We start from the raw sequence: 23,496 nt of genomic DNA, 5'->3' as shown, positions 1-23,496 counted from the left end.
CACTTCCTATTTAAAGTGGTACTCACTTGAGAATTAAAATATCTGAGTTTTAGGCACTTTTAGGTTACTTAACTTTCTTAGTATTTGAATTCTCTGCTAGTAAGCCAAGGAGAAGCATACTTTCACCTCCTGGAAATACTGTAGGGATATATTTTTTAACCAAGAACTTAATATAAAATGTTCTGAAAAAACCCAAACCAAACCCATTTCCATCAAATCGATTCCGACTGATAATGACCCTATAGGACAGAGTAGAACTGCCCTAGTTTCCAAGAAGTGCCTGGTAGATTTGAACTGCTGACATTTTGGTTAGCAGCCGTAGCACTTAACCACTACACCACCAGAGTTTGCTGTTCTGAAAAAGCATGATGTTATTATTTAATTTTTAAAAATTTTTTTTTTACTGAATTCATTTTTCTTTTTTCCTTTACACTCCAAATGCATTTAAAATCTTATTCTGAATGGAATCTGATCTATTATTTTCATACCTAATAAAGGTCTCAAACTGATTCTTTTTTCCATTGCCAAATCTGCTAAATGCTTCCTCTCTACCATTTGAAACCCAAAACTGGATCACTCTCTCATGACTGGTATGATTATATAGCTTTTGAACACATATGTAGGATTAGGACTCTGAACTACGGACAATTCTCTCATTTAATTTTTCTTTTATTTTCTTTGACAGTAAAAGCTTCTGGAGAGTACAATCAAGATAGTGTATTCATAGATATAACATTAATAGAAGCTTGTTCATAAATGATAACAGTCATAATAGCAAACTGCTTTACCAAGGCATTCCACACAGAGAGATAACAACACAATAAATAATTTGTCATTTATCACGCAGCAGAGTTGCAGTAAAAATATGATTTTATAAATGTTCTTACACTAAAAATAAAAACAAAAATGTGAGATCATGCACTTGGGACAAAAGCTGAAAGTGAATTCTAATGGGAAAAAAAGACTAAAATGTTTACGTATTGTCAGAGAAGAGAGGAAGATTCAAACAGAATGGTTTCAGATTAAACCAATTATATTTACCAGCTTAGGAGGGACACAACATAACCATTATTACTTTACACTGTTGGAATATATACTGTTATCCATTTAAAGGACAGATTCCATTTTCTTTGAGTACCTCTCATATTACAAGGATGGAATGAAATTTATTGTTTGCCTTGATTATAAATAGACAAGAATATTTTAAGCCACATATTCTCAAGAACAGACCAGTTTGATGCCCCAGATAGCAGAGAACTGGGAGCCAGGAAACACTGACTCTAGCCCTGTATTCATTATTGTCTGTGAAAAATGTATTTAAAAGAATCATCTCATAAATACCCTTCAAGGTACCTCCCAGTCCTGAAATAAAATTTCACTTCATGTGTCAATTTTTCCCATAAGAGTAGAACTATCAGAGTTAGAAGGAGAAAAAACAATAGTAATAATAAAAAAATAGTTTAACATTTTTAATGATGCTTAATTTTTACAAAAGTATTTTCAAAAAGTTGGATCACTTACTAGAATTAAGAATTGTATAATGCTTTAGTGGGGTTTTTCCTAGAGAATAATGTTTACCTCCCCAACATAACTAACCTAAGCAGTGCCTTTATACTTTGTGGTTGAATAGCATATGAGATTTCAACAGTAGCTACTTTCTACATGATTAGGAGAGATGTGTTTGTCATGAGAGTAAAAAAATAAAATTTGTCTGTTAAATTACACATAAATATAAGGTACAAATGTATTTTTAAAATACAGATTAAAATAATCACACTTGCATTGTGTACATACGAAAATACAGTATTTAATATTCAATATACACAGACACATTTATGATAAATGCAACTATTTGGCAATGCCAGTTCTTTCAGGGTTTACTCTGTTCCCGATTTCCATATATATGGAAACAAAAATGCTTCGCTAAAATCTCCTAGCTCTGGCGCACATCTTGAAGCAGTTTGTTAATCTCAGCCACCAGCTCACTGGCATCCATGAGTTCATGCTTCCCATCATTGAGGTGGTTGAGCACATTGTCAAAATCATCTTCCTCGTAGTTTTCAGGGATCTCCTCCATGGCCGGCAGCCACTTTGAAGAAGGCTGCACACTGGAGTGAGTTCCAAGCGGCGGCCCGGAACTGGTGGTTGGATTTTGAAAATGTGTACTGGCTGCCCAGGCCGCCACCCCTTGTGGGTAGCCCACGGTTTTGGTTGGCAAGGGCCCCTTTCGGCGTTCCAGGGAGTTGGATCGGTCCACCTCACTGCACTCTGAGTAGGTGTCCAGGGAAGGGGGTAGAAGGCGCTGGAATACGGTGCTCATTTCTGAGAGCAGAGAGGACGTGCTGGTATCTCCAGTGTCCTCGTCGTTTGGGGAGTCCTTCCCAAAGGTGGAAAAACTCTTCTTCTTCTCACTGGAGTCTGCAGGCTGGATGTCGTCCTCGAGACTCTGATGTGGATGCTGCTGCTGGGGCTGTGCTGGGAACTCCTCCCCCGGAATGAACATGTTACTCCTGTAATCAGAAGATGGCGAGGGCAGGGGTGGCATCCAGCACTGGTCGGAGTGGCCCAGGACTCTACACTCCTCCGTGCAAAGCCTCATAGCTGGACTCAAGGAAAACAGTGGGGATTCATTATTATACTTAGCATGACTCAAAATGAAGAACTCATGAAATTTTTAGAAAGGTAGGTTGAGGCAGTTACAAACTACTATCATGATGCTAATCCATTGCTATAAAAATCCATTACTATACACATTCTAATTTGGAGTTAATTGGGAAGCCAGTTTTATGGACCTCCAAGTCATTTCTGCTGGTGTCTTTTTTTATTTTTACCCTTGTTTATCAAATAAGGAAAGCTGTTACCAACTCACCTATTCCTCACGAGTGTCATAATTGCTACTCAAGTAATGAAAAGGTGGATTGATAACTTATACATGAGATTAACGGAAAAAGAACTAGGGTATGAGTGATGAAATAAATGCTGAATACAAATTCTGAAAAATTGAGCTGTAAGGTGAAACCCATAATTTAGGATTCCATCAGGAAACCCTTGAGTAATACTTTGAGTAACTTTCTCAATATTGCAGTCTATGGGACCTACTTTATTTTAATAGAGGCATTGAGAACACAATATAGGCTCTTAAAAGTTATTATAGATTATTTATTGACTTATTTTTTTTTAAATATAGAGATAAGAATCCTCAGTTACTGGACATCTGCAGTTACCCTGTTAAGAAGTCTGCTTTTAAAGGTTTGAAAAATATTTATATTCAAATTCATGGAAAAGTCATCCAGAGATGATGAATATGAAAAATCCATTGCTTAGTTTTTCTGGATGTTATGATGCCTTATTGGAATGTGATTGGCCACACTTGTAGAAAATAATAGACAATATGAGAAAAACAGAAAAAATAAAAGGAAAAAAATCTCTAAATATGCCAAATATAAAAACCAAATTATGTAATAACCAGGAAGTGCAAAAATGTACACTCCACAAATCATCCATTCTCTTTCAGTTAGAACTTCAATATCACGATTTTTCGTCTTCAGTATCATTTTAGAGCTAACCTCTGAATGCAGAAAATGCAAAGTGATTCAGATTCTGAAGGAAATTAGATTGATATCAGCAACACATATGAATTCAAAGCTAATTCTGTATGTCTAACTAGTTATGAAAGATTTCTCTTCCACCTAAATTATTGCCTAAATGGATGACCCTTGGAGAATGTCAACCTCCTTGTCAGAGGAAGCAAGTTGTCTATTCTGTTTATTGCTGTATCCCCAGCACTTGGTAGCCTGTCTACATAGAGTAGGCATTCACTATATATTTTCTGAATGAAAATGAAATTAATGTTGACTTTCAGAAAAGGAAATGTAATAGTTGTTTAAAGGTGTAGAAGTCACTACCTTTTCTGGCTTGACCCTTCAAGATAATTTTGTTCTTATCATCAATTCTGGACCTCAATTCTTAACTTACAAGATGATACCTTGAGGAACAAAAGGAGAGTAAGTATTATGTGTTTATGTATATATTAAAAAAAAAAAAAAAAGCCAGATTTCTAGGAAGACTAGAAATGTGGAGAAAGTAGGGGAAAGAAAGATGAGGGTGAATACCAATTGCCTGTGAATCACTGCAGGGTACAAGAAAGAGAATAACTGTGTAATTCTGCTATGAGGAAATATTAATTTTAAATAAGCAGGCATGATTTAAGAATAAAAGGATGCCTGCATGTGATGCCTTTATACATTATTACTACTTGGAAATATTTACCAACTGTTGCTTCTCATCATTTAATGTGGACAAAACCAAAAGGAGTTGAAAGTAATTGGAATACCTTAATAGCAATGAGGTTTTTTCAGCAGTGAAACAGCTATCAAAAAAAAAAAAAAATTTTTTTTTTTCAAGTGGTTAATAAATTTTTTATTTTTCCCTAATTCCCTGGGTCTCTGAAAATGGAAAAGAGGCCTGTCTCTACTGGCTTACTCACATCCTGTCAAAAGGAAGGGGAACAGACCTGATGACAACTCTTCATTTTTTTCCTGGTTTTTAATTCTGTGGTTTTAGGCTTGTGAAGAACTTACTTGTTTGATTGATTGTGTGATTAGCTTTGTTTTGTTTTAATGTTTAAGGATGGAAAAAAAAAAAAAGAAACAGTACTCAGAGTTCTAATAATCCTGAGCATGACAGAATTTTCTAGAGACCAGAATATAGTGAACATAGATTGAGCAATACAGTCTGTGTGACTTAAATGACAGTTCATGCTCAAAATTATAATTTTAGTCATAGGAATTTATTAAACAAAATGCTGTTTTACAATCTCATGACAATAAATGAATCAGGCATTAAAGTCAAAACAATTTTAAAATGAAAAAATATGAAAAAATGATGAAGAAAGGAACGACAGAGAAAAGGACAGTAAAAATAATGAAGAGGTATTAAGGCAGAGTAGTGATGCAGAAGAGGGCATTTCTCCCACTTTCATAGGTATTTTTTCACATTGTCCCCGGAGACTCAGCTGTTTGGAAACATCTTCCGCTTCTACGTAATTCAGTTCTGCAAAGTTTCTAGACAACCTCTGAGGGATCAAGTGCTCCTGGCAAGTGGTGCAAGTGGCCAATGTTTCTGTAGCTCCTCTGAAAGCCCTGGCAGGTGGTTACGTCTGCCGTAGGATGGGGTGCAGAGGAAGACGTCAACTCTTCTTGGCCACTCTATGCCTGTAAATTGTGTCACTGTACCATACTTTATATGCAAGACAGGAAGCAGAGTATCAACTATATGGAGAAAAAAATGTATGCTTAGCTTCTATCAGGTCCCTGGGTGGCACAAACGATTTGCACTCGGAGGAAACCCTGGTGGCATAGTGGTTAAGTGCTACGGCTGCTAACCTAAAGGTCGGCAGTTCAAATCCACCAGGCACTCCTTGGAAACTCTACTGGGCAGTTCTACTCTGTCCTATAGTGTCGTTATGAGTTGGAATCGACTCCGCAGCAACAGGTTTGTTTTTTTTTGTTTTACTAGGTTAGCAGTTCAAACCCACCCGGCAGTGCCATGGAAGAAAGACTTGTTGATCTGCTTCCATGAAGATTACAGCCAAGAAAACCTTGTGGATCAGTTCTATCTGTAACGCATGGGATTGCCATGAGTCGGAACTGCCTCAATAACAATCGGTATAGCTTCTATCAAGCCGTTAGTCATTGTAGTGATTGATCAGCTATCTATTAAGAGCCTACCATGTGTAAACTCCTATGATGGTCACGGGCCCTTAAATGACTTAACATCTAGTTCAGAGCAAGTGTGGCAAATGAGTTCATAGATGGCCAGCTAAAGTGCCAAGGTGTATGATGTCGAGGGTATTTTAAGAAAGTGGTGGAGGTTGAAATGTTACAAAGAAAGAGCAACTTGAGCCAAACTGCAGATGAACAGAATTTATATGGATAAAGTGTAAAGAAGCAGGTTGTACAGGGAGGAAGGGCAGCATGTGCAAAGAATTGGTGTGTTATGTGAAGAGATGTCTCTGCTATTGCAAATGGTAAAACAAACAAACAAAAAACAGTCTAAGTTGAGTGTTGGGAAACCCTGGTGGTATAGTGGTTAAATGCTATGGCTGCTATCAGAAAGGTTGGCAGTTCGAATCCACCAGGCATTCCTTGCAAACTCTATGGGGCAGTTCTCCTCTGTCCTATAGGGGTCACTATGACTCAGAATTGACTCAATAGCAATGGGTTGGTTTTTTGGTTAAGCTGAGAGTTAAGAAGCTAACAGTGGGTTTCACTGGCCTTTGAATGCCAAGATAAGTAGTTTAATTTGGGCAACCAAGGCCACTTATTGATTTTTGAGCCCCCAAATGTAAATTAAAAAGTTTTGGGAAGGCCGCTCAGGCAGATATATGGAAAAAAGATTTGAGGAGGGGAAGAGAGAGAATACCAGTGTATGGCGATACAGAAAGCTAACTATAGGAGAAAGGCTAGAACTAGGAAGCTGGCAACGCAAAGTGAAAGAACATAGAATTCAAAGGAATGTTTGAAATAAGTAGTAACAGATGATAGATCACTATAAAGTAAAATTGACTCAATTGAGAATGAGTATCACACGAAACAAAATAAAAAAGCTTTTATCAGTCACCTTGGGACAGCTAAAATATTGTAAAAAATAAAGATTTTGCTGGCATATATGTAGTACTGTAGCTCAAAGTTGAATGAGTAACGAAGAAAATATGTTGACAAACATGAGCCAACAGACAAAAATGAACGCTGATTTTACTGCTTAGAATGCAGGGTATTTGTGTGGGAATTAATAGAATCAATGACCAGAAGTGACCCTGTTGGCAGGCAATGTGACATAACATAATTTATATTTAAGCACAGACTAATGCAGAAAATCAGCTGGAATAAGTCCCTTAAGTCCTAAAAATATTCATGCTTTAGGAAACTGTGCTCAATTCTGTTAATGACAGTCATGTGGACTCACATTTTTTCTACTTGGGATATTTCCTGGGAATATAAATTTACAGAGCACAAGTTTTACATCTCAATGCGCCTGCATAAACTGCCAGGGTGAATAATACATTAGAGTATGAGTAAAAGTAATACTCCTCAGAATGCTCATAATTAAGAAAAGGGAGTCCCTGGGCGGTTCAAAGCGTTAAAGCGCTTGGCTGCTAACCAAAAGGCTGGAGGTTCAAGTCCACCTAGAGTACCTTGAAAGAAAGGTCTGGCGATCTAGTTCCAAAAAATTAGCCATTGAAAGCCCTATGGAGCACAGTTCTACTCTGACACAATGGGATCACCATGAGTTACTGTCAACTGGACAGCTGGTGGTCATCTTTGTATAGATATTCAATATGCACATTTCAGTCTATAACAAATAGTGTTTCTGAATAAAGCTTAAAATATCTTATGGATCACTGGTGATTTCCTGGGACTTTATGCCTCTAGGATAGTCCCACCACAACCCACGTAGAAGCAAGTAGATAATGAGTCTGAAAAATACCTGTTGTAATGCAATATTGTAATTCAATGAAACATATGGCGAAATGGATGCCCACACCACAATTCTGGATTAAGTATGATTGTTTAAATACGGAATTTTTTAAAAAAGATTCTGTATATGGTAAGTAGTGTTATTAGTGATAATAAAAAAAAGTAGACTTGAACTTCAACTTTGAAAATAAATGTAACTTGAAAGGGATATGAAGTCACTAAATGAGCCTCATTAACTGTTTTCTAGAATCTACCTTTACCTTATTTCCCCAGTGTCTTTATTCCTAACAATTTTTTTTTTTCCTGCTAAGTAACTCTTCTACTATGAACATATCTGATGATGGCAACTTTGAAAATATAGGAAAGAGTAAAAGAGGAGTCTTGACCTTTTAAAAAAAAAAAAATTAGATACATGATTAGCTATTAGGATTATGTAAGATAAGAATAGGAAACCCTGGTGGCATGGTGGTTAAGTGCTATGGCTGCTAACCAAAGGGTCGGCAGTTTGAATCCACCAGGCACTCACTGGAAACTCTAGGGGCAGTTCTACTCTGTCCTATAGGGTCGCTATGAGTCAGGATCGACATGGCGGCACTGGATTTGGGTAAGATAAGAATTAAAAAGGATTGTAGGCATCATTTAGTCTCATAAATGGCAAGGTTTTCTAATTAGGAGCAGTTATTTTCTATTCAAGTATGTTTGATAAATTACAATTTAAATGAATGGGCTTCATACAATTTTAAAAATTACTTATTTAATACAGTATTTCCACCATTTTCAAGGAAGAAGGGCTGCATGAGCAAAGGAGTATTCCCATCATTTTTCTTTTCTGTTTTATAAAAGAACGTAGTTTAGTAAACTAAATTACTCAAAATGAGAGCTCAATATTCAAAATGAGGTATCATAGAATCATAGAGATTCACCCAGCTCCCCAATACAAAGATATAAGCAATAAGACTGACTGTCTTTGAGCAAGTTGACTGGGGACATGTGTATTCCATTAGATTTTAAGAGATTTTTCTTCAAGTGGTTCTAGCCAAACCCAATGAAAACCCAATGCCGTCGAGTCGATTCTGACTCATTTCAAGTGGGTCTAAGAAATTAAAAAAAAAAAAAAGACAGCAGTGAATGTGTAAGCAGAGGCTCTAATGTACCTTTTAGCCCTTTCTGCCACTGCAGTTCCTTCTCATATTTTTTTCCTGCCTGAGATACATTATCTATTACTGTAATAACATAATGAAATGAAAAATATTTAATAGTCTTTAGAATATAAAAACAGATATGTCACTTAATTTATTTTAAAAAACAAAACAGTTACTTCACATTACTCTCGATAGACTAGGGTTTAAGAGTGTGAAGATGGATTCAGATCTCAGCTCTACCGTGGACAAAGTGCCACCACGTGTCAAAGCACGGTGGGAGGCAGCGCGAGTACAGAACTCAGCAGGGCCCAGCCCCGGGGACGTGCTCTGACACGTTGAGGAGGACCACGGCAATGGCCGCTACTGAAAGTAAGACTGCTGCTGCCATTGTCACCTCTACTTCTACTACTTACGATAGTTATAGCTTCTATTTACTGATTTTTCTTGAATTTCCTTGGCCCTTAGAGGCTCTCTCACGCCTGTTTCCTAAACTCTCTTGACTTCTCTGCATTTAGAAAACAAGAGCTCCATGGAATTCGGGCAGATAATATAGTGTTGTTCCACTTTTATTTCATTTATCAAATGGTACTCATTTGAGCAGCATTCAGTGGGATTTAGAAATTTAAACAGCCAAGGTAATACTCATGTGTCCTTAAGGGTCCATTTAATACTACAGCTCTTTAGTAACAGGGTTGCTATAATGAGGCCTTCGGTAGTCACCCAGCTGGTTCAGAGAGTTTCTACTGCACAATTAGAAAGAACTCTAAGGAAAACATGGCTGATAATTTCATACAATCTCTTCCATATACCTGTGTACTTTATAAACTACTCCCCTGGACCCCTGTTCCTTTTCCACTATAGTGCATACCTAAAATGAAAGGTAAAAAAATGATTCTGCATTTACCACGTACAAAGCTGCATTCTTGTTCCTATTTTTAGGGTTTAAAGTGTACCATGTCTGGAGTATTTTAATCTCCAATTCTGTGAGTTGGTTTCCATCACAGGAAACGTGTCCTCCAAATTATAGTCCAGTTCACCACCATGCACCAAAACATGTGGTTTGAATAAAAACAACCACCCAGTAATTTTATAGGGTTGCTCAGTGTTCTATGGAAGTATTCAGTGGGATAGTAAAAAGAGGGGAATGGTTCGGTTTGCTATTCTCCTCGCTCCATCCTTTCCTCCCTGTCCTATTGAGCTCTCATGCTTACTCCTTCTCCAAGTGCTGCTTAATATGAGCTTGAAGAAGGTAATTTTCAGGTAAGCCAGTTTATGTTTGTTGCCAATAGTATGCAGATTACAAAGAATTCTGTGCAAATGATAAAGAAGAAATAGAGGAATGAAAGAAAATTTACGCTTTACTGGTGCAGCCGATCAGAAAATAAAGATTTATGTGTCACCACCCTCTTACCTGCTGGAATCCTTCCATCTGTAAGGAACAGGTCGCTGAATCCTTCCCCCAGCAGCCTGTCTATTGGAGAGTCTCGCCCCAAATCATAGTCGCTGTCTCCTGCTTCACTGTCACCACGGCCACTGTCTTTCAAGCTAAATTTGTCCATGTCTTGAAGGGCGTACCTAGAAAGATAAATCAGGTAGAGTTTCTACTTTTCAGCATCCATGTTATTGGAGACTGAATAGTTAACATGAGGATAATTCATACCTATAGCTCCTGGAATATTTGTTTCCTCGAAAGCTTGGCCTTGGCTGATATTGCCCCTGGTGAAGCATTGAAAGAAGCTGGGAGACCTGCTGGAAACCAAAGGCACAGTACTGATTCCCGGAAACAAACCTCCAAATACGAGCTTTAAGCAAAGAGAAACACTTACTTGTTATTTTGTTCTAGGCAACTGAATAAGTTATCTCAATTTTAAGGATTTTCATATGCTGGGCTGTGGCAGACAGTACAGCCTGCCACCAAATATAACTGAAATGCATCCCAGTGAGGACAAAAGCTTGAGAATGCCTGATAATTGACTAGATACTCTCAAAACAAAAGAGAATGAAACCAGAGGGATCTGGATGATCTAATACAGCTGACGCCAGAAGAGGACTCTGTTTTAAATAACTGGTTGATTTCCTTTATTTATAGTTCAGCTTAAAGTGATCAGTTATAAAAACGCATAGAAAATGCTGTATAATACAACAATCTATCACGTGTAGTTAAAATAATATCAGACATTTTTCACAAGTTGAACAGATATAACATGCACTGAGATGAAATTCTGGGGGTCCTTTTTTATTTTTTTTAATCTTTTTTTAAATCTTTCAGTAGAATAAAGCCAGCCTCTTTGCTTTTTGGCTTCTAATATCTTAACTTGGGAAGTAAGGAGATGCTAATTAGGTAGTCCCTTTCGACTCTCAAATGAACATTTTCTTTTTCTGTAACATACATATTACAGGCAAGTAAATAAGAAAAGCTGAAAATAGTAGGCTATGTATATCCTTGCTATATATATACAATTTAGCTGGCATCATATTTAATTTTGCATATTTTTGGTACTGTTATGTATTTATGGAGGCCCTGAAGAACTAATACACAGTTTCTGGGCACTAACAGCTGAGTGCCAGTGCACTGGTGCAGTTAATGATCTTACCTCAACAGCAGGAGTGGCATGGGTGAGTTCTAACGAGAAATTCTCTGGCACGTGGTTCGATGAGATTGTCACCAAACTGTTGAGGGACTGGTGGCTGTTGTGACTCTGCCGGCTGCCCATTTGCCCTCGTTCCAGGGTAGGAGATGAAGATGGAGATGATCTGTGATGAGATCTGATAGGCAGTGTGCCATTTACTGTGGGCACCAATGTAATGTCCCCTTTGTGAATCTGCCTGGATGGCCTTTTTGGGTGGTGCTGGTAAGTTGATTCTGCTACCCTGCAGTTGTAGGATCTAGTGTCTTTCTTTTCTCGGTTACACCTAGTTGCAAACAGCACCATAATCACCAACAATACTGCACAGATTGCTCCTAAGGAAATAATTATAATCATGGAGACATCCAAAGATGCCTGGCTTACTGAGGTCATTGCTGTACTTGTCACAGACTCTGCATATTCAAAAATCACACACTTCAGGAGGACTTTGGTATGCAGCTGAGGATTGCCTTTGTCCTGGATGATGACTGAGAGCTCCCACTCTGTGTAGGGAACAGAATCCATGCTCACATTGGTATGGATGTCACATGATCGTGGATCAATTACGAAGATATTCTCCTCATTACCTGCTACTATGGAGCAGCTAAATTCTGCATTTACCCCCGAGTCTCTGTCAATTGCCCTTATTCTTGTGACATGAAAGCCACTTTCGGCCCCTTTGGGGATGGTGATTTCTGCAGTATTATTGCGTAGTGCAGGCCCTATAACCACAGGGACGTTGTCATTTTCATCAATGATGGTGAGCACAACCGTGGTATTGCTTACAAGTTGCTTTGGACTCCCTCCATCTCTTGCTTCAACCACAAAAGTGATCTGATTTACTTCTTCATGGTCAAAGATTCTGAGGGCGTAGATGGCTCCATTCGATGGGTCAATGGTTACATATGTAGTTATAGAGCTTCCCAGGATGAAACTCTCCAAAATGGTATATGTAACATGCCCATTTTCTCCTAGATCAGGATCTGTGGCTGAAACGGTGGTGATATATGCCCCCGGCGAGTTATTCTCTGAGATGACAAATTCATATCGGCTTCTCTGGAAGTGGGGTGGATTGTCATTTATATCATTGATTTGGACAGTAAAATGTTTTACTGTAGAGAGACTTGGTGTCCCCTTGTCCTCTGCTATTACAGTCAAACTGTATTCAGATCTCTTTTCTCTATCCAGTGTAGCATTAGTTAAGATTAAATAATTGTTTTCATAAGTCTTCTGAAGTTTAAAGTGACCATGTCCATGAAGCTTACAAACTATTTCTCCATTCAGCCCAGAATCTTTGTCCTGAACCCTGACCAAAGCAACAAATGTGTCAATGGGATCCCCTTCAAAAACATAAGATATTTCTTCTTTTCCAGGAGACATCAGATTTATGTTAATTTCAGGTTTATTGTCATTAACATCCACAACTTTAATTATAATTTTGCAATGAGCCGGGATTGAATTTGGACCCAGATCTTGAGCCTGCACATCGATCTCATAAGATTTGGTGATTTCATAATCCACTTGCTTGAAAAGAGTCAAATAGCCTCTTTCTGAATCAATTTTAAAAGTCTCTATAATTTTGGGAGACACATGACTGCTGAAGGAATATACAATTTTCCCATTAGCGCCCTCATCTGGATCAGTGGCATTCAGATCAAGGAGCAAAGTGCCAACTGGGGAGTTTTCTAAGAGTTGTAATATATAAGACTGCTGCTCAAAAGCAGGGCTGTTGTCATTGGAGTCTGCAATGCTTATTTTTAGTACGGATGAGCCAGACCTCTGAGGTACCCCCATGTCTGAGGCAGTGAGCTGAAGCTCATAGCTTGACTTCAGCTCCCGGTCCAGCTCTCTGACCACTATGAGTTCTGCATACTTGGCTCCATCAGTCCTGGTCCGTACCTCGATATTAAAAAAATCATTGGCAGAGAGCGAGTATGTGTGGAGGGAGTTTTCCCCAACATCTGGATCAAATGCACTATCCAGAGGAATACGAGTCCCGATGGCCGCACTCTCAGATATCTCAATCGGTATGAGAGATCTTGAAAACTGGGGAGAATTGTCATTAATATCCAGGACTTCAACTTCGATATGGAAAAGCTGCAGGTGCTCAGTGGGTAGAGTGATCACATCAAACTCTATGGAGCAGTTCAAGTTTTTCTGGCATAGTTGTTCCCGGTCAATTTTAGCCCCTATGCTGATTTCCCCATTATCTTCACTGACTACTAGTAGAGGAGAATTTCCCCTTTGCATGGCTCGAAAACGAACAGCAGAAGGATTAGGTAGTTTAAATAAAACATCGGCCACATCCTCTGATAGTCTGGCAATTACTGACCCAACCCTCTGTTCCTCATAAATCCTGTATTTCAAATTCTTGCCCAGTACATCGTGGCTGAAAGACACCGTCAAGAGTGCAAAAATGAACCTAAAGCGCATTTTAGTGTTCATTTGGTGCAGCGGTCGGTTTCTGAGATTCCCCTCAGAGAGCTAGTTAAAACAGGAAAGCAATCCTCTCAACTTCCTTTGGCAACTTAAAGCTAGCTACATACGGTACTTGCAACTTGAAAGCGCCTCTTAATAACACAGCACAGGAATTAACAGCTCGCAAACTTTTGTTTTATACACACCGTGTCTCGACCTCCAGATCGGAGCGGCCTGGAGTCCAATCCTTGCATTTGTCAGGCTGTTCGTTCTCTCTCCAAGCAGAGCGTCACCTCCGCGCCTTCCCTCTCGTGTGGTTAGGATCCATCTCCGGCAGGGGACCCGCGCAGTCTTCGGTCTATCTCTCCTGGGCGGTTCTCTCTCCCTTTCTCTGCTCGGCAGCAGACTAAACACCACTGACTGCTGACTCCAGTCCGAAATCTGTACAACTTCACTTCAACTCAGACAAAGCTCCTGCCTGGCGTGTGTTGAATCGCTTCCAGCCAATCAGCGTCCTTCCAAATCAAAGCTGATGGAGTCACCAAGGCGCAGGAGGGCGAGAGGGGAGGGTGGGAGAAGGAAAGAGAAGGAGGAAGGCGAGGGGCGCCGGGAGGGCTGAGGGAGCGCGAGGGAGAGGAGGGGAGAAAGGCTGGGAGGGTGGGGGCGGAGGATGAGAGCAGCTCCTTCACTGCTCCTCCCTCCTCCCCACTCTCCCTCCTCCTTTCAATCTACTACATTCACTTTCTCTGAGCGTGCCACGACAAAGGGGAGACAATTACAGAAGAAAAACTTTAAATCAACTTCTGGTCGCCTTTATTTATATGGCAATTTAAATTGTTCTTTTCTTAATTGCCCTTTCTTCTTCCACAAACATGTAATCATCTTGCTTTTCATGGTATTTAAGTACCGGGTTGCCTTAAAATACCTCTCAGTGCCTTTTGTTGGTGGAGGAATTTAATAAAATTTGAAAACTTGCTTCTAGTTATGCATCCCAGACCACCTCCTTTCCCCCTCCCCCCTCTGGAAATACTTGGATCTTTCTCCTTCTATGAGCACAAGCAGATTTTCTTGGGGCTCTGTTTTAAAGATCAGGACAAATAAAGAGGTTTCATTTTCTGTTTTTCACTCATCATTATTCTTTGAAGATAAGAAAAGGGCTATTTTACACTTTTGATTTCTCTTAATTAGCAAGATTTAAAGGAATACCTCAGAACTGGCAATTAATTAAACATATAGTTGTACCTCATATCACTCATTTCCCTGTGTCTCGGTGCAATTGCCGAGAATAATTCTTTCGTATCGTACTTTGAAAAAATTCTGTTCATCTTGGGGAAAAGACATTTCCTGCTTTAGCATGCCGATTTCTACCAAAAGGTGCTATCTCTATGTGATGAGCCTTCACAATGAATACTGAGGGGACATGGACTCCATAGTTTACAAGTCAAATTTTCTATAATGTATGCATGATTTATGGATACACCTTTCAGATATGTATTTTTAAAACCCAAAGCTTGTTTACCTAGAAGAATAAAATGCCTGAGCTGAAAATTGCATTTTGCATGCATAAAAATGCTAGGAAATATCACAGGAGGCTGAGACTCTATCCAGGTCACAGAAACTGATATGGTGTTCCTATTTGAAAATATGATTATTTATGATATTCTTTCTGCTCTGCAATTCCTTTTCAGTTTATCATTGTGGCTCCAATCTTGCTGGGGTTTTTTCATACCTTTTTGCATTATTCCTCAGCCGTCTTCATCCACTTGCATATTTGCTGTTTCACATAATTTCACTGTCACACTTTTCCATTTATTTTCCCCTACTCTATTTTGCCCCCCAGAAATAGACTATATATATGTATTCATATATATATATGAAGTAATTTTGTGATTTTTCCACTTTGCTTACTCCCAGCAGAGCTCAGCTAAAGTCACTAAGAAGGTTCTTTCTGGAAAGAAAGCAGAGGAGTCCCAGCATGAGCTCTCCTTTTTAGGCATTCAAAAGCATTTTATAAGCCATTGTCTTTTTTTCCCCCCTCCAGAAACCGGTGCTGTGTGGCAAATTGTGCAGAATAGAAATGCCCATAATGCATGTATTTAGTACTGGGTCATGCTGATGAACATTCTGTCCCCATGAATAATACTGTTTTACACGTTTGTGGCCCTTTCAAATTGCAGATCCCCAAACGCTATAGGAAAACTACCCCAAGCAACTGGGACTTTAGAAACCCATAGCCATCTGGCCTAGATCTCTTACAATCTGAGCCAATAATTATATCAATTCAGGCTTTCCTGCACCCTTTTGCAAACACCAAAAGAGCAAAGAAAGGAATTAGTGACTATTCGAAGTTGGGGTCAGAATTCAAAGGTAATCTAATTCTTTTAGTTTTAGGAAAGTTTTCTTCATGAATTTGATGTCTTTCCCCCAAAATCCAACAGCAATGAATTTGATTACCTTAATTTAGAGGATGTGGTTTTCTATGCTTTAAAAATAAATAAATAAATAAATAATCTTTCTTTTATTTCCGACAGTTGGCTTGAAGCGAATGAATGAATGTGACAAAGCTTCAGCGTAACTTACTGAAATATGTAAAATAGATTGTGAATTAGTATATGTTTGTAAAGACTAAGTCTTTAAAGCACTTGTAATCCTTTCATGGAGAATGACTTTTTTCACTTACAATATCATCCTAACCAAATATTGTTTCCTTTTCAGTTTGCCAATCTCTCCATGAGAAATTATATGTATCTGTTTGACAGTATTTTGCTTTTGATTTCTGCTTACTATACATACCTTGTTCTTCACACTTTTTTCCAAAAACACAGAATATATATCTATTTTTGTTGTTGTTGTTGTTGTTGTTAGGTGCCATCAAGTAGGTTCTGACTCATAGTGACACTGTGTACCACAGAGTGAAAAACTGCCCGGTCCTGCACCATCCTTACAATCGTTGTTATGCTTGAGCCCATTGTTCCAGCCACTGTGTCCATCCATTTTGTTGAGGGTCTTCCTCTTTTCCGCTGACCCTGTACTTTGCCAACCATGATGTCCTGCTCCAGGGACTGATCCTTCCTGACAACATGTCCAAAGTATGTAAGAAGTAGTCTCGCCATCCTTGCTTCTAAAGAGCATTCTGGCTGTGCTTCTTCCAAGACACATTTATTTGTTCTTTTGGCACTCCACGGTATATTCAATATTCTTCACCAACACCACAATTCAAAGGCTTCAGTTTTTATCATTTGATAGTGCTGAGAAGAAAATATCAAAAAAAAAAAAAAAGGAAACAAAAACAAAACAGCCGTTATCTAACTCAGTTCTATATGTGAATGTGTTTGTTTCAGGCTGAAAAAACTGGCAAACTTCTGTTAGTTGTCATCTAATGGTGATGTAATTAAACTTTCTCATTCTTCTGTAATTTCCCAGAGCCATGAAGAAGCTGTAGACCCTCCAAAACAACTTCTTAGCTATCCAGTGAAGGAGAGATGTTAGCATGTTCCTTAAAGGCTATCCATATTTGACACGGAAGCCTTTGCTTACAAAGATGATTCCACCTCTTGTGGACTGTGGCATTGTAAGTGGTGTTAAGCACTTGACCAAAGTTCTCCTAAGCTTCTGGAGGGGAACCTTGGCTATTATCATCATGTTGTGCATATTTTATCCACAAAGCTTCTTTTACAGCTTCAGCCAAATTTGCCTGAAAATTGATAAACCTAGAGAAAAGATCCAACCTGGCATTTGTAATACATCCTGTCACCTTTAGTAACACTTTTATTATGCCATTTATTGTGATTACTTTTTTTTTTTTTTTGGTTTTAAGAAAATAACGCTGCATAGCTTTATTACTCTAAATTTTCAATGTTTCCCTTCCTACCAAAGAAGACGGGAAATCTATAACTTGATTGTAAAGCTCAAATATCTTCCCATTACATGAGAATGGTGTTTCTTTTGATACTGGAATACAAAAGGAAAATCACTAAAATCTCTTAAAAGCAGATACATGATTTTCTTCAAAAATCCTCAGTTACTAATTTATGTTTTATTACAGCCTATTTAAGAAATACAAAAACAAAACATAAAAACAGGGAGAAGAATTGATATCTATCTCATCATACCATATCTTTCCCACTATCAAATTAGTGATATGAGCCTCACAATGTTCTTGTAGCTGGTATAACATTACAACTGTTCCCTACAGAATTTGCTGGGAAATGCTTTGCAGTAGGTGCTCACGGTCATGCTTGACACTTACCATGTGAAAGTAGATAAGGGCAGATGCTTTACTAGACAAAAGTTGATACGGTTAAGGATTACAAATATTATGAAACAGCCTAGGATAAAGAACTTGCCTTTTTATATAAGCCCCAAAATGTATGAATGCAGGTGTCACAAATTGGTATCTATGTAATCTTGGACAAATAATGTAAGTTCTCTCAGTCAGTCTAATTCTCTGTGTGAATAATAATATTCTGCTATAAAGAACTCTTATAAGGGAGAGGCAGGGCCAAGATAGAGGAATAGCCAGATGCTCCCGGCGAGCCCTTTTACAAAAAAACCCACTGCCGTTGAGTCAATTCCGACTCATACCAACCCTATAGGACAGAGTAGAATTGCCCCATGAGTTTCGAAGGAGTGCCTGGTGGATTCAAACTGCCAAACTTTTGGTTAGCAGCCATAGCACTTAACCACTATGCCACCAGGGTTTAAAATCAAGTGAAATGATTATAGTTATGACAAGCTAGGAACCCTGAACATCAAAGGCAAAGTTAGAAAATGGATGGCGCAGTAGGGGGAGGGAGAGACAGTTCAGAAGCAGAGAGGAGTTACTGGACCTGAATCACTGGGATCCCTCAGGCACCATTCCCAGGAGTGGTGGTGGTGGGCTGGTAGTAGCACTAGGCCACAGGTTCCCCAGGAAGAAGCAGCCAGCTGCACAGCCTACTCACAGCTCCAAAAGCAGAGAAGAACGGTGCTCTTGGCAAAAGCTAAGTACTTGCATATATTTACCATGCTCTCACCCCCAAATCAGCTTCAGTGGCTATTGATTTCCCTGGGTTTGAGATAGGCCCATTTAAGTGCACTGAGCCATGCTCCTGGCCTTGGAGAGGGATAAATTCACAATTGGGGGAAAAGATAACTTGCCAGCTCCACTAACTGGGGGAGTTCAGGACAGAAGCGGCTCCTGTCCAGGCATAAACGGTACATGGACTTTGAATACCTTTCCCCCTGCATGGACCTGGGTGGGCCTATTTCAGGAGAAAAGGCCCTTGTTGGCAGACTGCAACTGTTTCTGCTGTGCAGTGGAAAGATGGGTGTTTGCTATTTGATACTACTTTCCCTATTAAACAGGGTTTTTTTCACCTACCCACATCAGGGGCCTAAGGACTGGTGGTTCCACTCAGGTCACCTAGCCACCCAGAACAGGGGTACAAGGATAACTGGTACCTCCCAGTCCTTACAACCAAAAGCATTGGGTGCCCATGGCCCACCTGCAGGACCCACCCACCTGTACACTCTAGGGAACAGGGATGCACTTTCTTCAGAGACACTCGGGGGGTGGTTCTCAGCCCCCTGCCTTGTTCAGAGGATGACTCCCTGCTGCAACCAGATACCGGTACCTACACCAAACATCCCTGCCCTCTAAGACTGTAGGACACAGCCTATACCACACACTTGATGACCAGCTACCTGGACACATGAGCTGAATCCACACAGGAAAAGTGAATGGACTCCTAGACTGATATACCTGATAACAGCTCTAGCCATCTGGTAACAGGACGTCAGTGCTCCAAAGGTGAAAATAATCAAGCTAGCTCACTCAAGAAACCCATTCAAGCATATCAAAACAAAGCAAAGCAAGAGGCTAGGATACGTTAAGCAAACATAAAATAAACTAATACAATAACTTATAGATGGCTCGGAGACGATAGTCAATATCAAAAGACACAAAGAAACAGATTAGGATTGCTTCAACAAGCTCTCAAAACAAGGAATCAAGGGATCTTCTGAATGAGGGTGCCTTCCTGGAATTACCAGATACAGAATACACAAGATTAATATACAGAACTCTTCAAGACATCGGGAAGGAGACAAGGCAATACACAGAACAATCCAAGGAAAACACAGGTAAGCAGGAAGAAATTAAAAAGATTATTCAAGAATATAACAAAACATTTACGAAGCTGCAAGTATCCACAGAGAGAAAGCAATCAGAAATTCAGAAGATTAACAATAAAATTACAGACTTGGACAACTCAATAGAAAGTCAGAGGAGCAGAATTGAGCAAGATGAAGGCAGAATTTGTGAACTTGAAGATAAAGCACTTGGCACCAATATATATGAAGAAAAATCAGATAAAATAATTTTTTAAAAAATAAAGAAACCTTAAGATTCATGTGGGGCTCTATCAAGAGAAATAACCTATGAGTGATTGTAGTACCAGAACAGGGAGGGATAACAGAAAATACGGAAATAATTATTGAAGATTTGTTGGGAAAAAAATTCCTTGATATCGTGAAAGATGAGAAGATATCGATCCAAGATGCTCATCGAATTCCACATAAGGTAGATTTTAAAGGAAAGTCACCAAGACATATTATAATCAGACTTGCCAAAAACAAAGATAAAGAGAGAATTCTAAGAGCAGCTAAGGATAAACGAAAAGTCATCTACAAAGGACAGTCAATAAGAATAAACTCAGACACCTCAGCAGAATTCAAGCAGGCAAGAAGGCAAAGGGATGACTTATATAAAGCATTGAAGGCAAAAAAGTTGCCAGCCAAGAATCATATATCCAGCAAATCTGTACCTCAAATATGAAGGTGAAATTAGGACATTTCCAGATAAACAGAAAACGGAAGTTTAGGGAATTTGTAAAAACCAAACCAAAACTATAAGAAATACTAAAAGATCTTTTGTTAGAAAATCAGTAATATCAGGTATCAGCCCAAGACTAGAACACTGGACAGAGCAATCAGATGTCAACCCAGACACAGAAATCACAGAAATAAATCAAGATTAAAAAAAAGCTCAAAACTGGGAAACAGTGATGTCATTATGTAAAAAACAACATTAAAATAATAAAGAGGAACTGAGAAATGTAGCCATAGACCTTTCACATGGAGAGAAAGATGAGGTGATATAAAGAAATAAAAGTTAGGCTTAAACTTAGAAAAATAGGGGTTAAAATTAAGGTAACCACAAAGGATACAAACTACACTACTCATCAAAATAAAATGCAAGAAAAAAGTAGAAACAAAATCAACAACAAAGAATAAGAGGAAAAGACAATATATAAAGAGAAACTACTCGACACAAAAAAGTAAGTGGGAAAAAGAAACTGTCAACAACACACACAAAAAAGACATCAAAATGACAGCACTTAAACTCATACCTATCCATAATTATGCTAAATGTAAATCGACTAAATGTACCAATCCACAGAAAGTGGCAGAATGGATAAAAAAAAAAAAACACTATCCGTCTATATGTTGCCTACAAGAGACACACCTTAGACTTACAGACACAAACAAACTAAAACTCAAAGGATGGAAAAAAATACATCAAGCAAACAACAATCAAAAGGAGCAGGAATGGCTATAATAATTTCTGACAAAATAGACTTTAAAGTTAAATCCAACACAAAGGATAAGGAAGGACACTATACAATGATTAAAGGGACAATATCCCAGAAGGATATAAGGATATTAAATATTTATGCACCCAATGACAGGGCTGCAAGACTTTTTTTTTATCCCAGGAGGATATAAGGATATTAAATATTTATGCACCCAATGACGGGGCTGCAAGACATATAAAACACAGTGTAACAGCATTGAAAAGTGAGATAGACAGCTCCACAATTAAAGTTGGAGACTTTAACACACCACTTTCAGTGAAGGTCAGGACATCTAGAAAGAAGCTCAATAAAGACACAGAAGATCTAAATGCCACAATCAACCAATTTGACCTTACAGAACACTACACCCAACACAGTAGCCAAGTAGACTTTCCTTTCCAGTGCACATGGAACATTCTCTAGAATAGAATACAAATTAGATCATAAAGGAAGCCTTAGCAGAATCCAAAACATCAAAATATTAGAAAGCATCTTCTCAGAACATAAAGCCATAAAAGTAGAAATCAATGACAGAAAAAGCAGGGAAAAGAAATCAAACACTTGGAAACTGAACAATACTCTGCTCAAAAAAACAGTGGATTATAGAAGACATTAAGGATGGAATAAAGAAATTCATAGAAGCCAATGAGAATGAAAACACTTCCTATCAGAACCTTTGGGACACAGAGAAAGAAGTGCTCAGAGGTCAATTTATATCAATCAATGCACACATACAAAAAGAAGAAAGGGCCAAAATCAAAGAATTATCCCTACAACTTGAACAAAGAAAGAGAGCAACAAAAGAAACCCTCAGACAATCAAAAAAAACAAACCAAACTCAGTGCCGTCAAGTCGATTCCAACTCATAGCGACACTATAGGACGGAGTGGAACTGACCCACATAGTTTCCAAGGAGTGCCTGGCGGATTTGAACTGCCGACCCTTTGATTAGCAGCCATAGCACTTAACCACTATGCCACCAGGGTCTCCTCACCCTCAGACAATAGAAGAAAGCAAATAATAAAAATTAGGACAGAATTAAATGAAATAGGAAACAGAAAAGCAATTGAAAGAGTTAACAAAACCCAACCCTGGTTCTTTGAAAAAATTAACAAAATTGATAAACCATTGGCCAAACTGACAAAAACAGGAGAGGAAGTAAATAACCCGAATAAGAAATGAGATTGGGCGATATTACAACAGACCCAACTATATTTAAAAGAATCATATCAGATTACTATGAAAAACTGTACTCTAACAAATTTGAAAACCTAGAAGAAATGGATGAATTCCTAGAAACACACTACCTACCTAAACTAAGACAAACAAAGGTAGAACAACTAAATAGATCTATAACATGAGAAGAGATTCAAAAGGTAATCAAAAAACTCCAAACAAAAAAAAACCCCTGGTCCAGATGGCTTCTCTGCAGACTTCTACCAAACTTTCAGAAAAGGGTTAACACCACTACTACTAAAGGTATTTCAGAGCACAGAGAAGGACAGAATACTCCCAAACCCTTTCTATGAAGCCAGCATATCTCTGATCCAAAACCAGGTAAAGACAATAAAAAAAAGAAAATTACAGACCTGTACCCCTCATGAACTTAGCTACAAAAATTCTCAACAAAATTCTAGCCAATAGAATTCAACAACATATCAAAAAAATATTTCTTCGTGACCAAGTGGGATTCATACCACGTGGTTCGACATTAGAAAAACAATTAATGTAATCCATCATCAAGACCCATTGCCCTCGAATATAAATTAAAAAAAGACATGAACCACATGATCTTATCAATCGATGCAGAAAAGGCATTTGACAAAGTTCAACACCCATTCATGATAAAAACTCTCAGCAAAATAGGAATAGAAGGAAAATTCCTCAACATAATAAAGGGCATTTATACAGAGCCAACAGCCAACATCAGCCTAAACGGATAGAGTCTGAATGCATTCCCCTTGAGAACAGGAACCAGAAAAGGATTCCTTTTATCACCACTCTTATTCAACGCTGTGCTGGAGGTCCTAGCCAGAGCAATTAGGCTAGATAAAGAAATAAAGGGCATCCAGATTGTCATGGAAGAAGTAAAAGTGTCTCTATCTGCAGATGACATGATCTTATACACAGAAAATCCTAAAGAATCCTCAAGAAAACTACTGAAACTAATAGGAGAGTTCAGCAGAGTATCAGAATACAAGATAAACATACAAAA

The 23,496-nt window shown here is 38.6% G+C and overlaps 1 protein-coding gene across 2 annotated transcripts; it reads right to left on the bottom strand.

Moving 5' to 3' along the window:
* Positions 1–648: 648 nt before the first annotated feature.
* PCDH18 (protocadherin 18) lies at positions 649–14,247 on the bottom strand. Of its 2 annotated transcripts, none has more exons than XM_010590559.3 (4): positions 11,215–14,247; positions 10,281–10,369; positions 10,032–10,195; positions 649–2,601 (listed from the first exon to the last, which is right to left on the bottom strand). In XM_010590559.3, the coding sequence occupies exons 1-4, from the start codon at positions 13,690–13,692 to the stop codon at positions 1,934–1,936; spliced, it is 3,399 nt and encodes a 1,132-aa protein (XP_010588861.2). In that variant the 5' UTR covers positions 13,693–14,247; the 3' UTR covers positions 649–1,933. The 2 variants fall into 2 exon arrangements, with proteins under 2 accessions (XP_010588861.2, XP_010588862.2); XM_010590560.3 differs by having other exon boundaries at positions 10,281–10,366.
* Positions 14,248–23,496: the final 9,249 nt, after the last annotated feature.

Source organism: Loxodonta africana, chromosome 5 (genome assembly GCF_030014295.1).
Source record: "Loxodonta africana isolate mLoxAfr1 chromosome 5, mLoxAfr1.hap2, whole genome shotgun sequence".
Classification (NCBI taxonomy): domain Eukaryota; kingdom Metazoa; phylum Chordata; class Mammalia; order Proboscidea; family Elephantidae; genus Loxodonta; species Loxodonta africana.
Note: the sequence above shows the minus strand (reverse complement) of the source record. Positions and strands in the feature narration are given on the sequence as shown.

What these genes read in the sequence shown, in the direction of transcription:
- PCDH18 (XM_010590559.3), bottom strand. Translation starts at nt 13,692, where the DNA reads ATGAACACTAAAATGCGCTTTAGGTTCATTTTTGCACTCTTGACGGTG. An exon ending in AAATATTCCAGGAGCTATAG is followed by an intron (nt 10,196 to 10,280) that starts GTATGAATTATC and finishes TTATCTTTCTAG; the next exon opens with GTACGCCCTTCAAGACATGG. An exon ending in AGATGGAAGGATTCCAGCAG is followed by an intron (nt 2,602 to 10,031) that starts GTAAGAGGGTGG and finishes CCTTGAGTCCAG; the next exon opens with CTATGAGGCTTTGCACGGAG.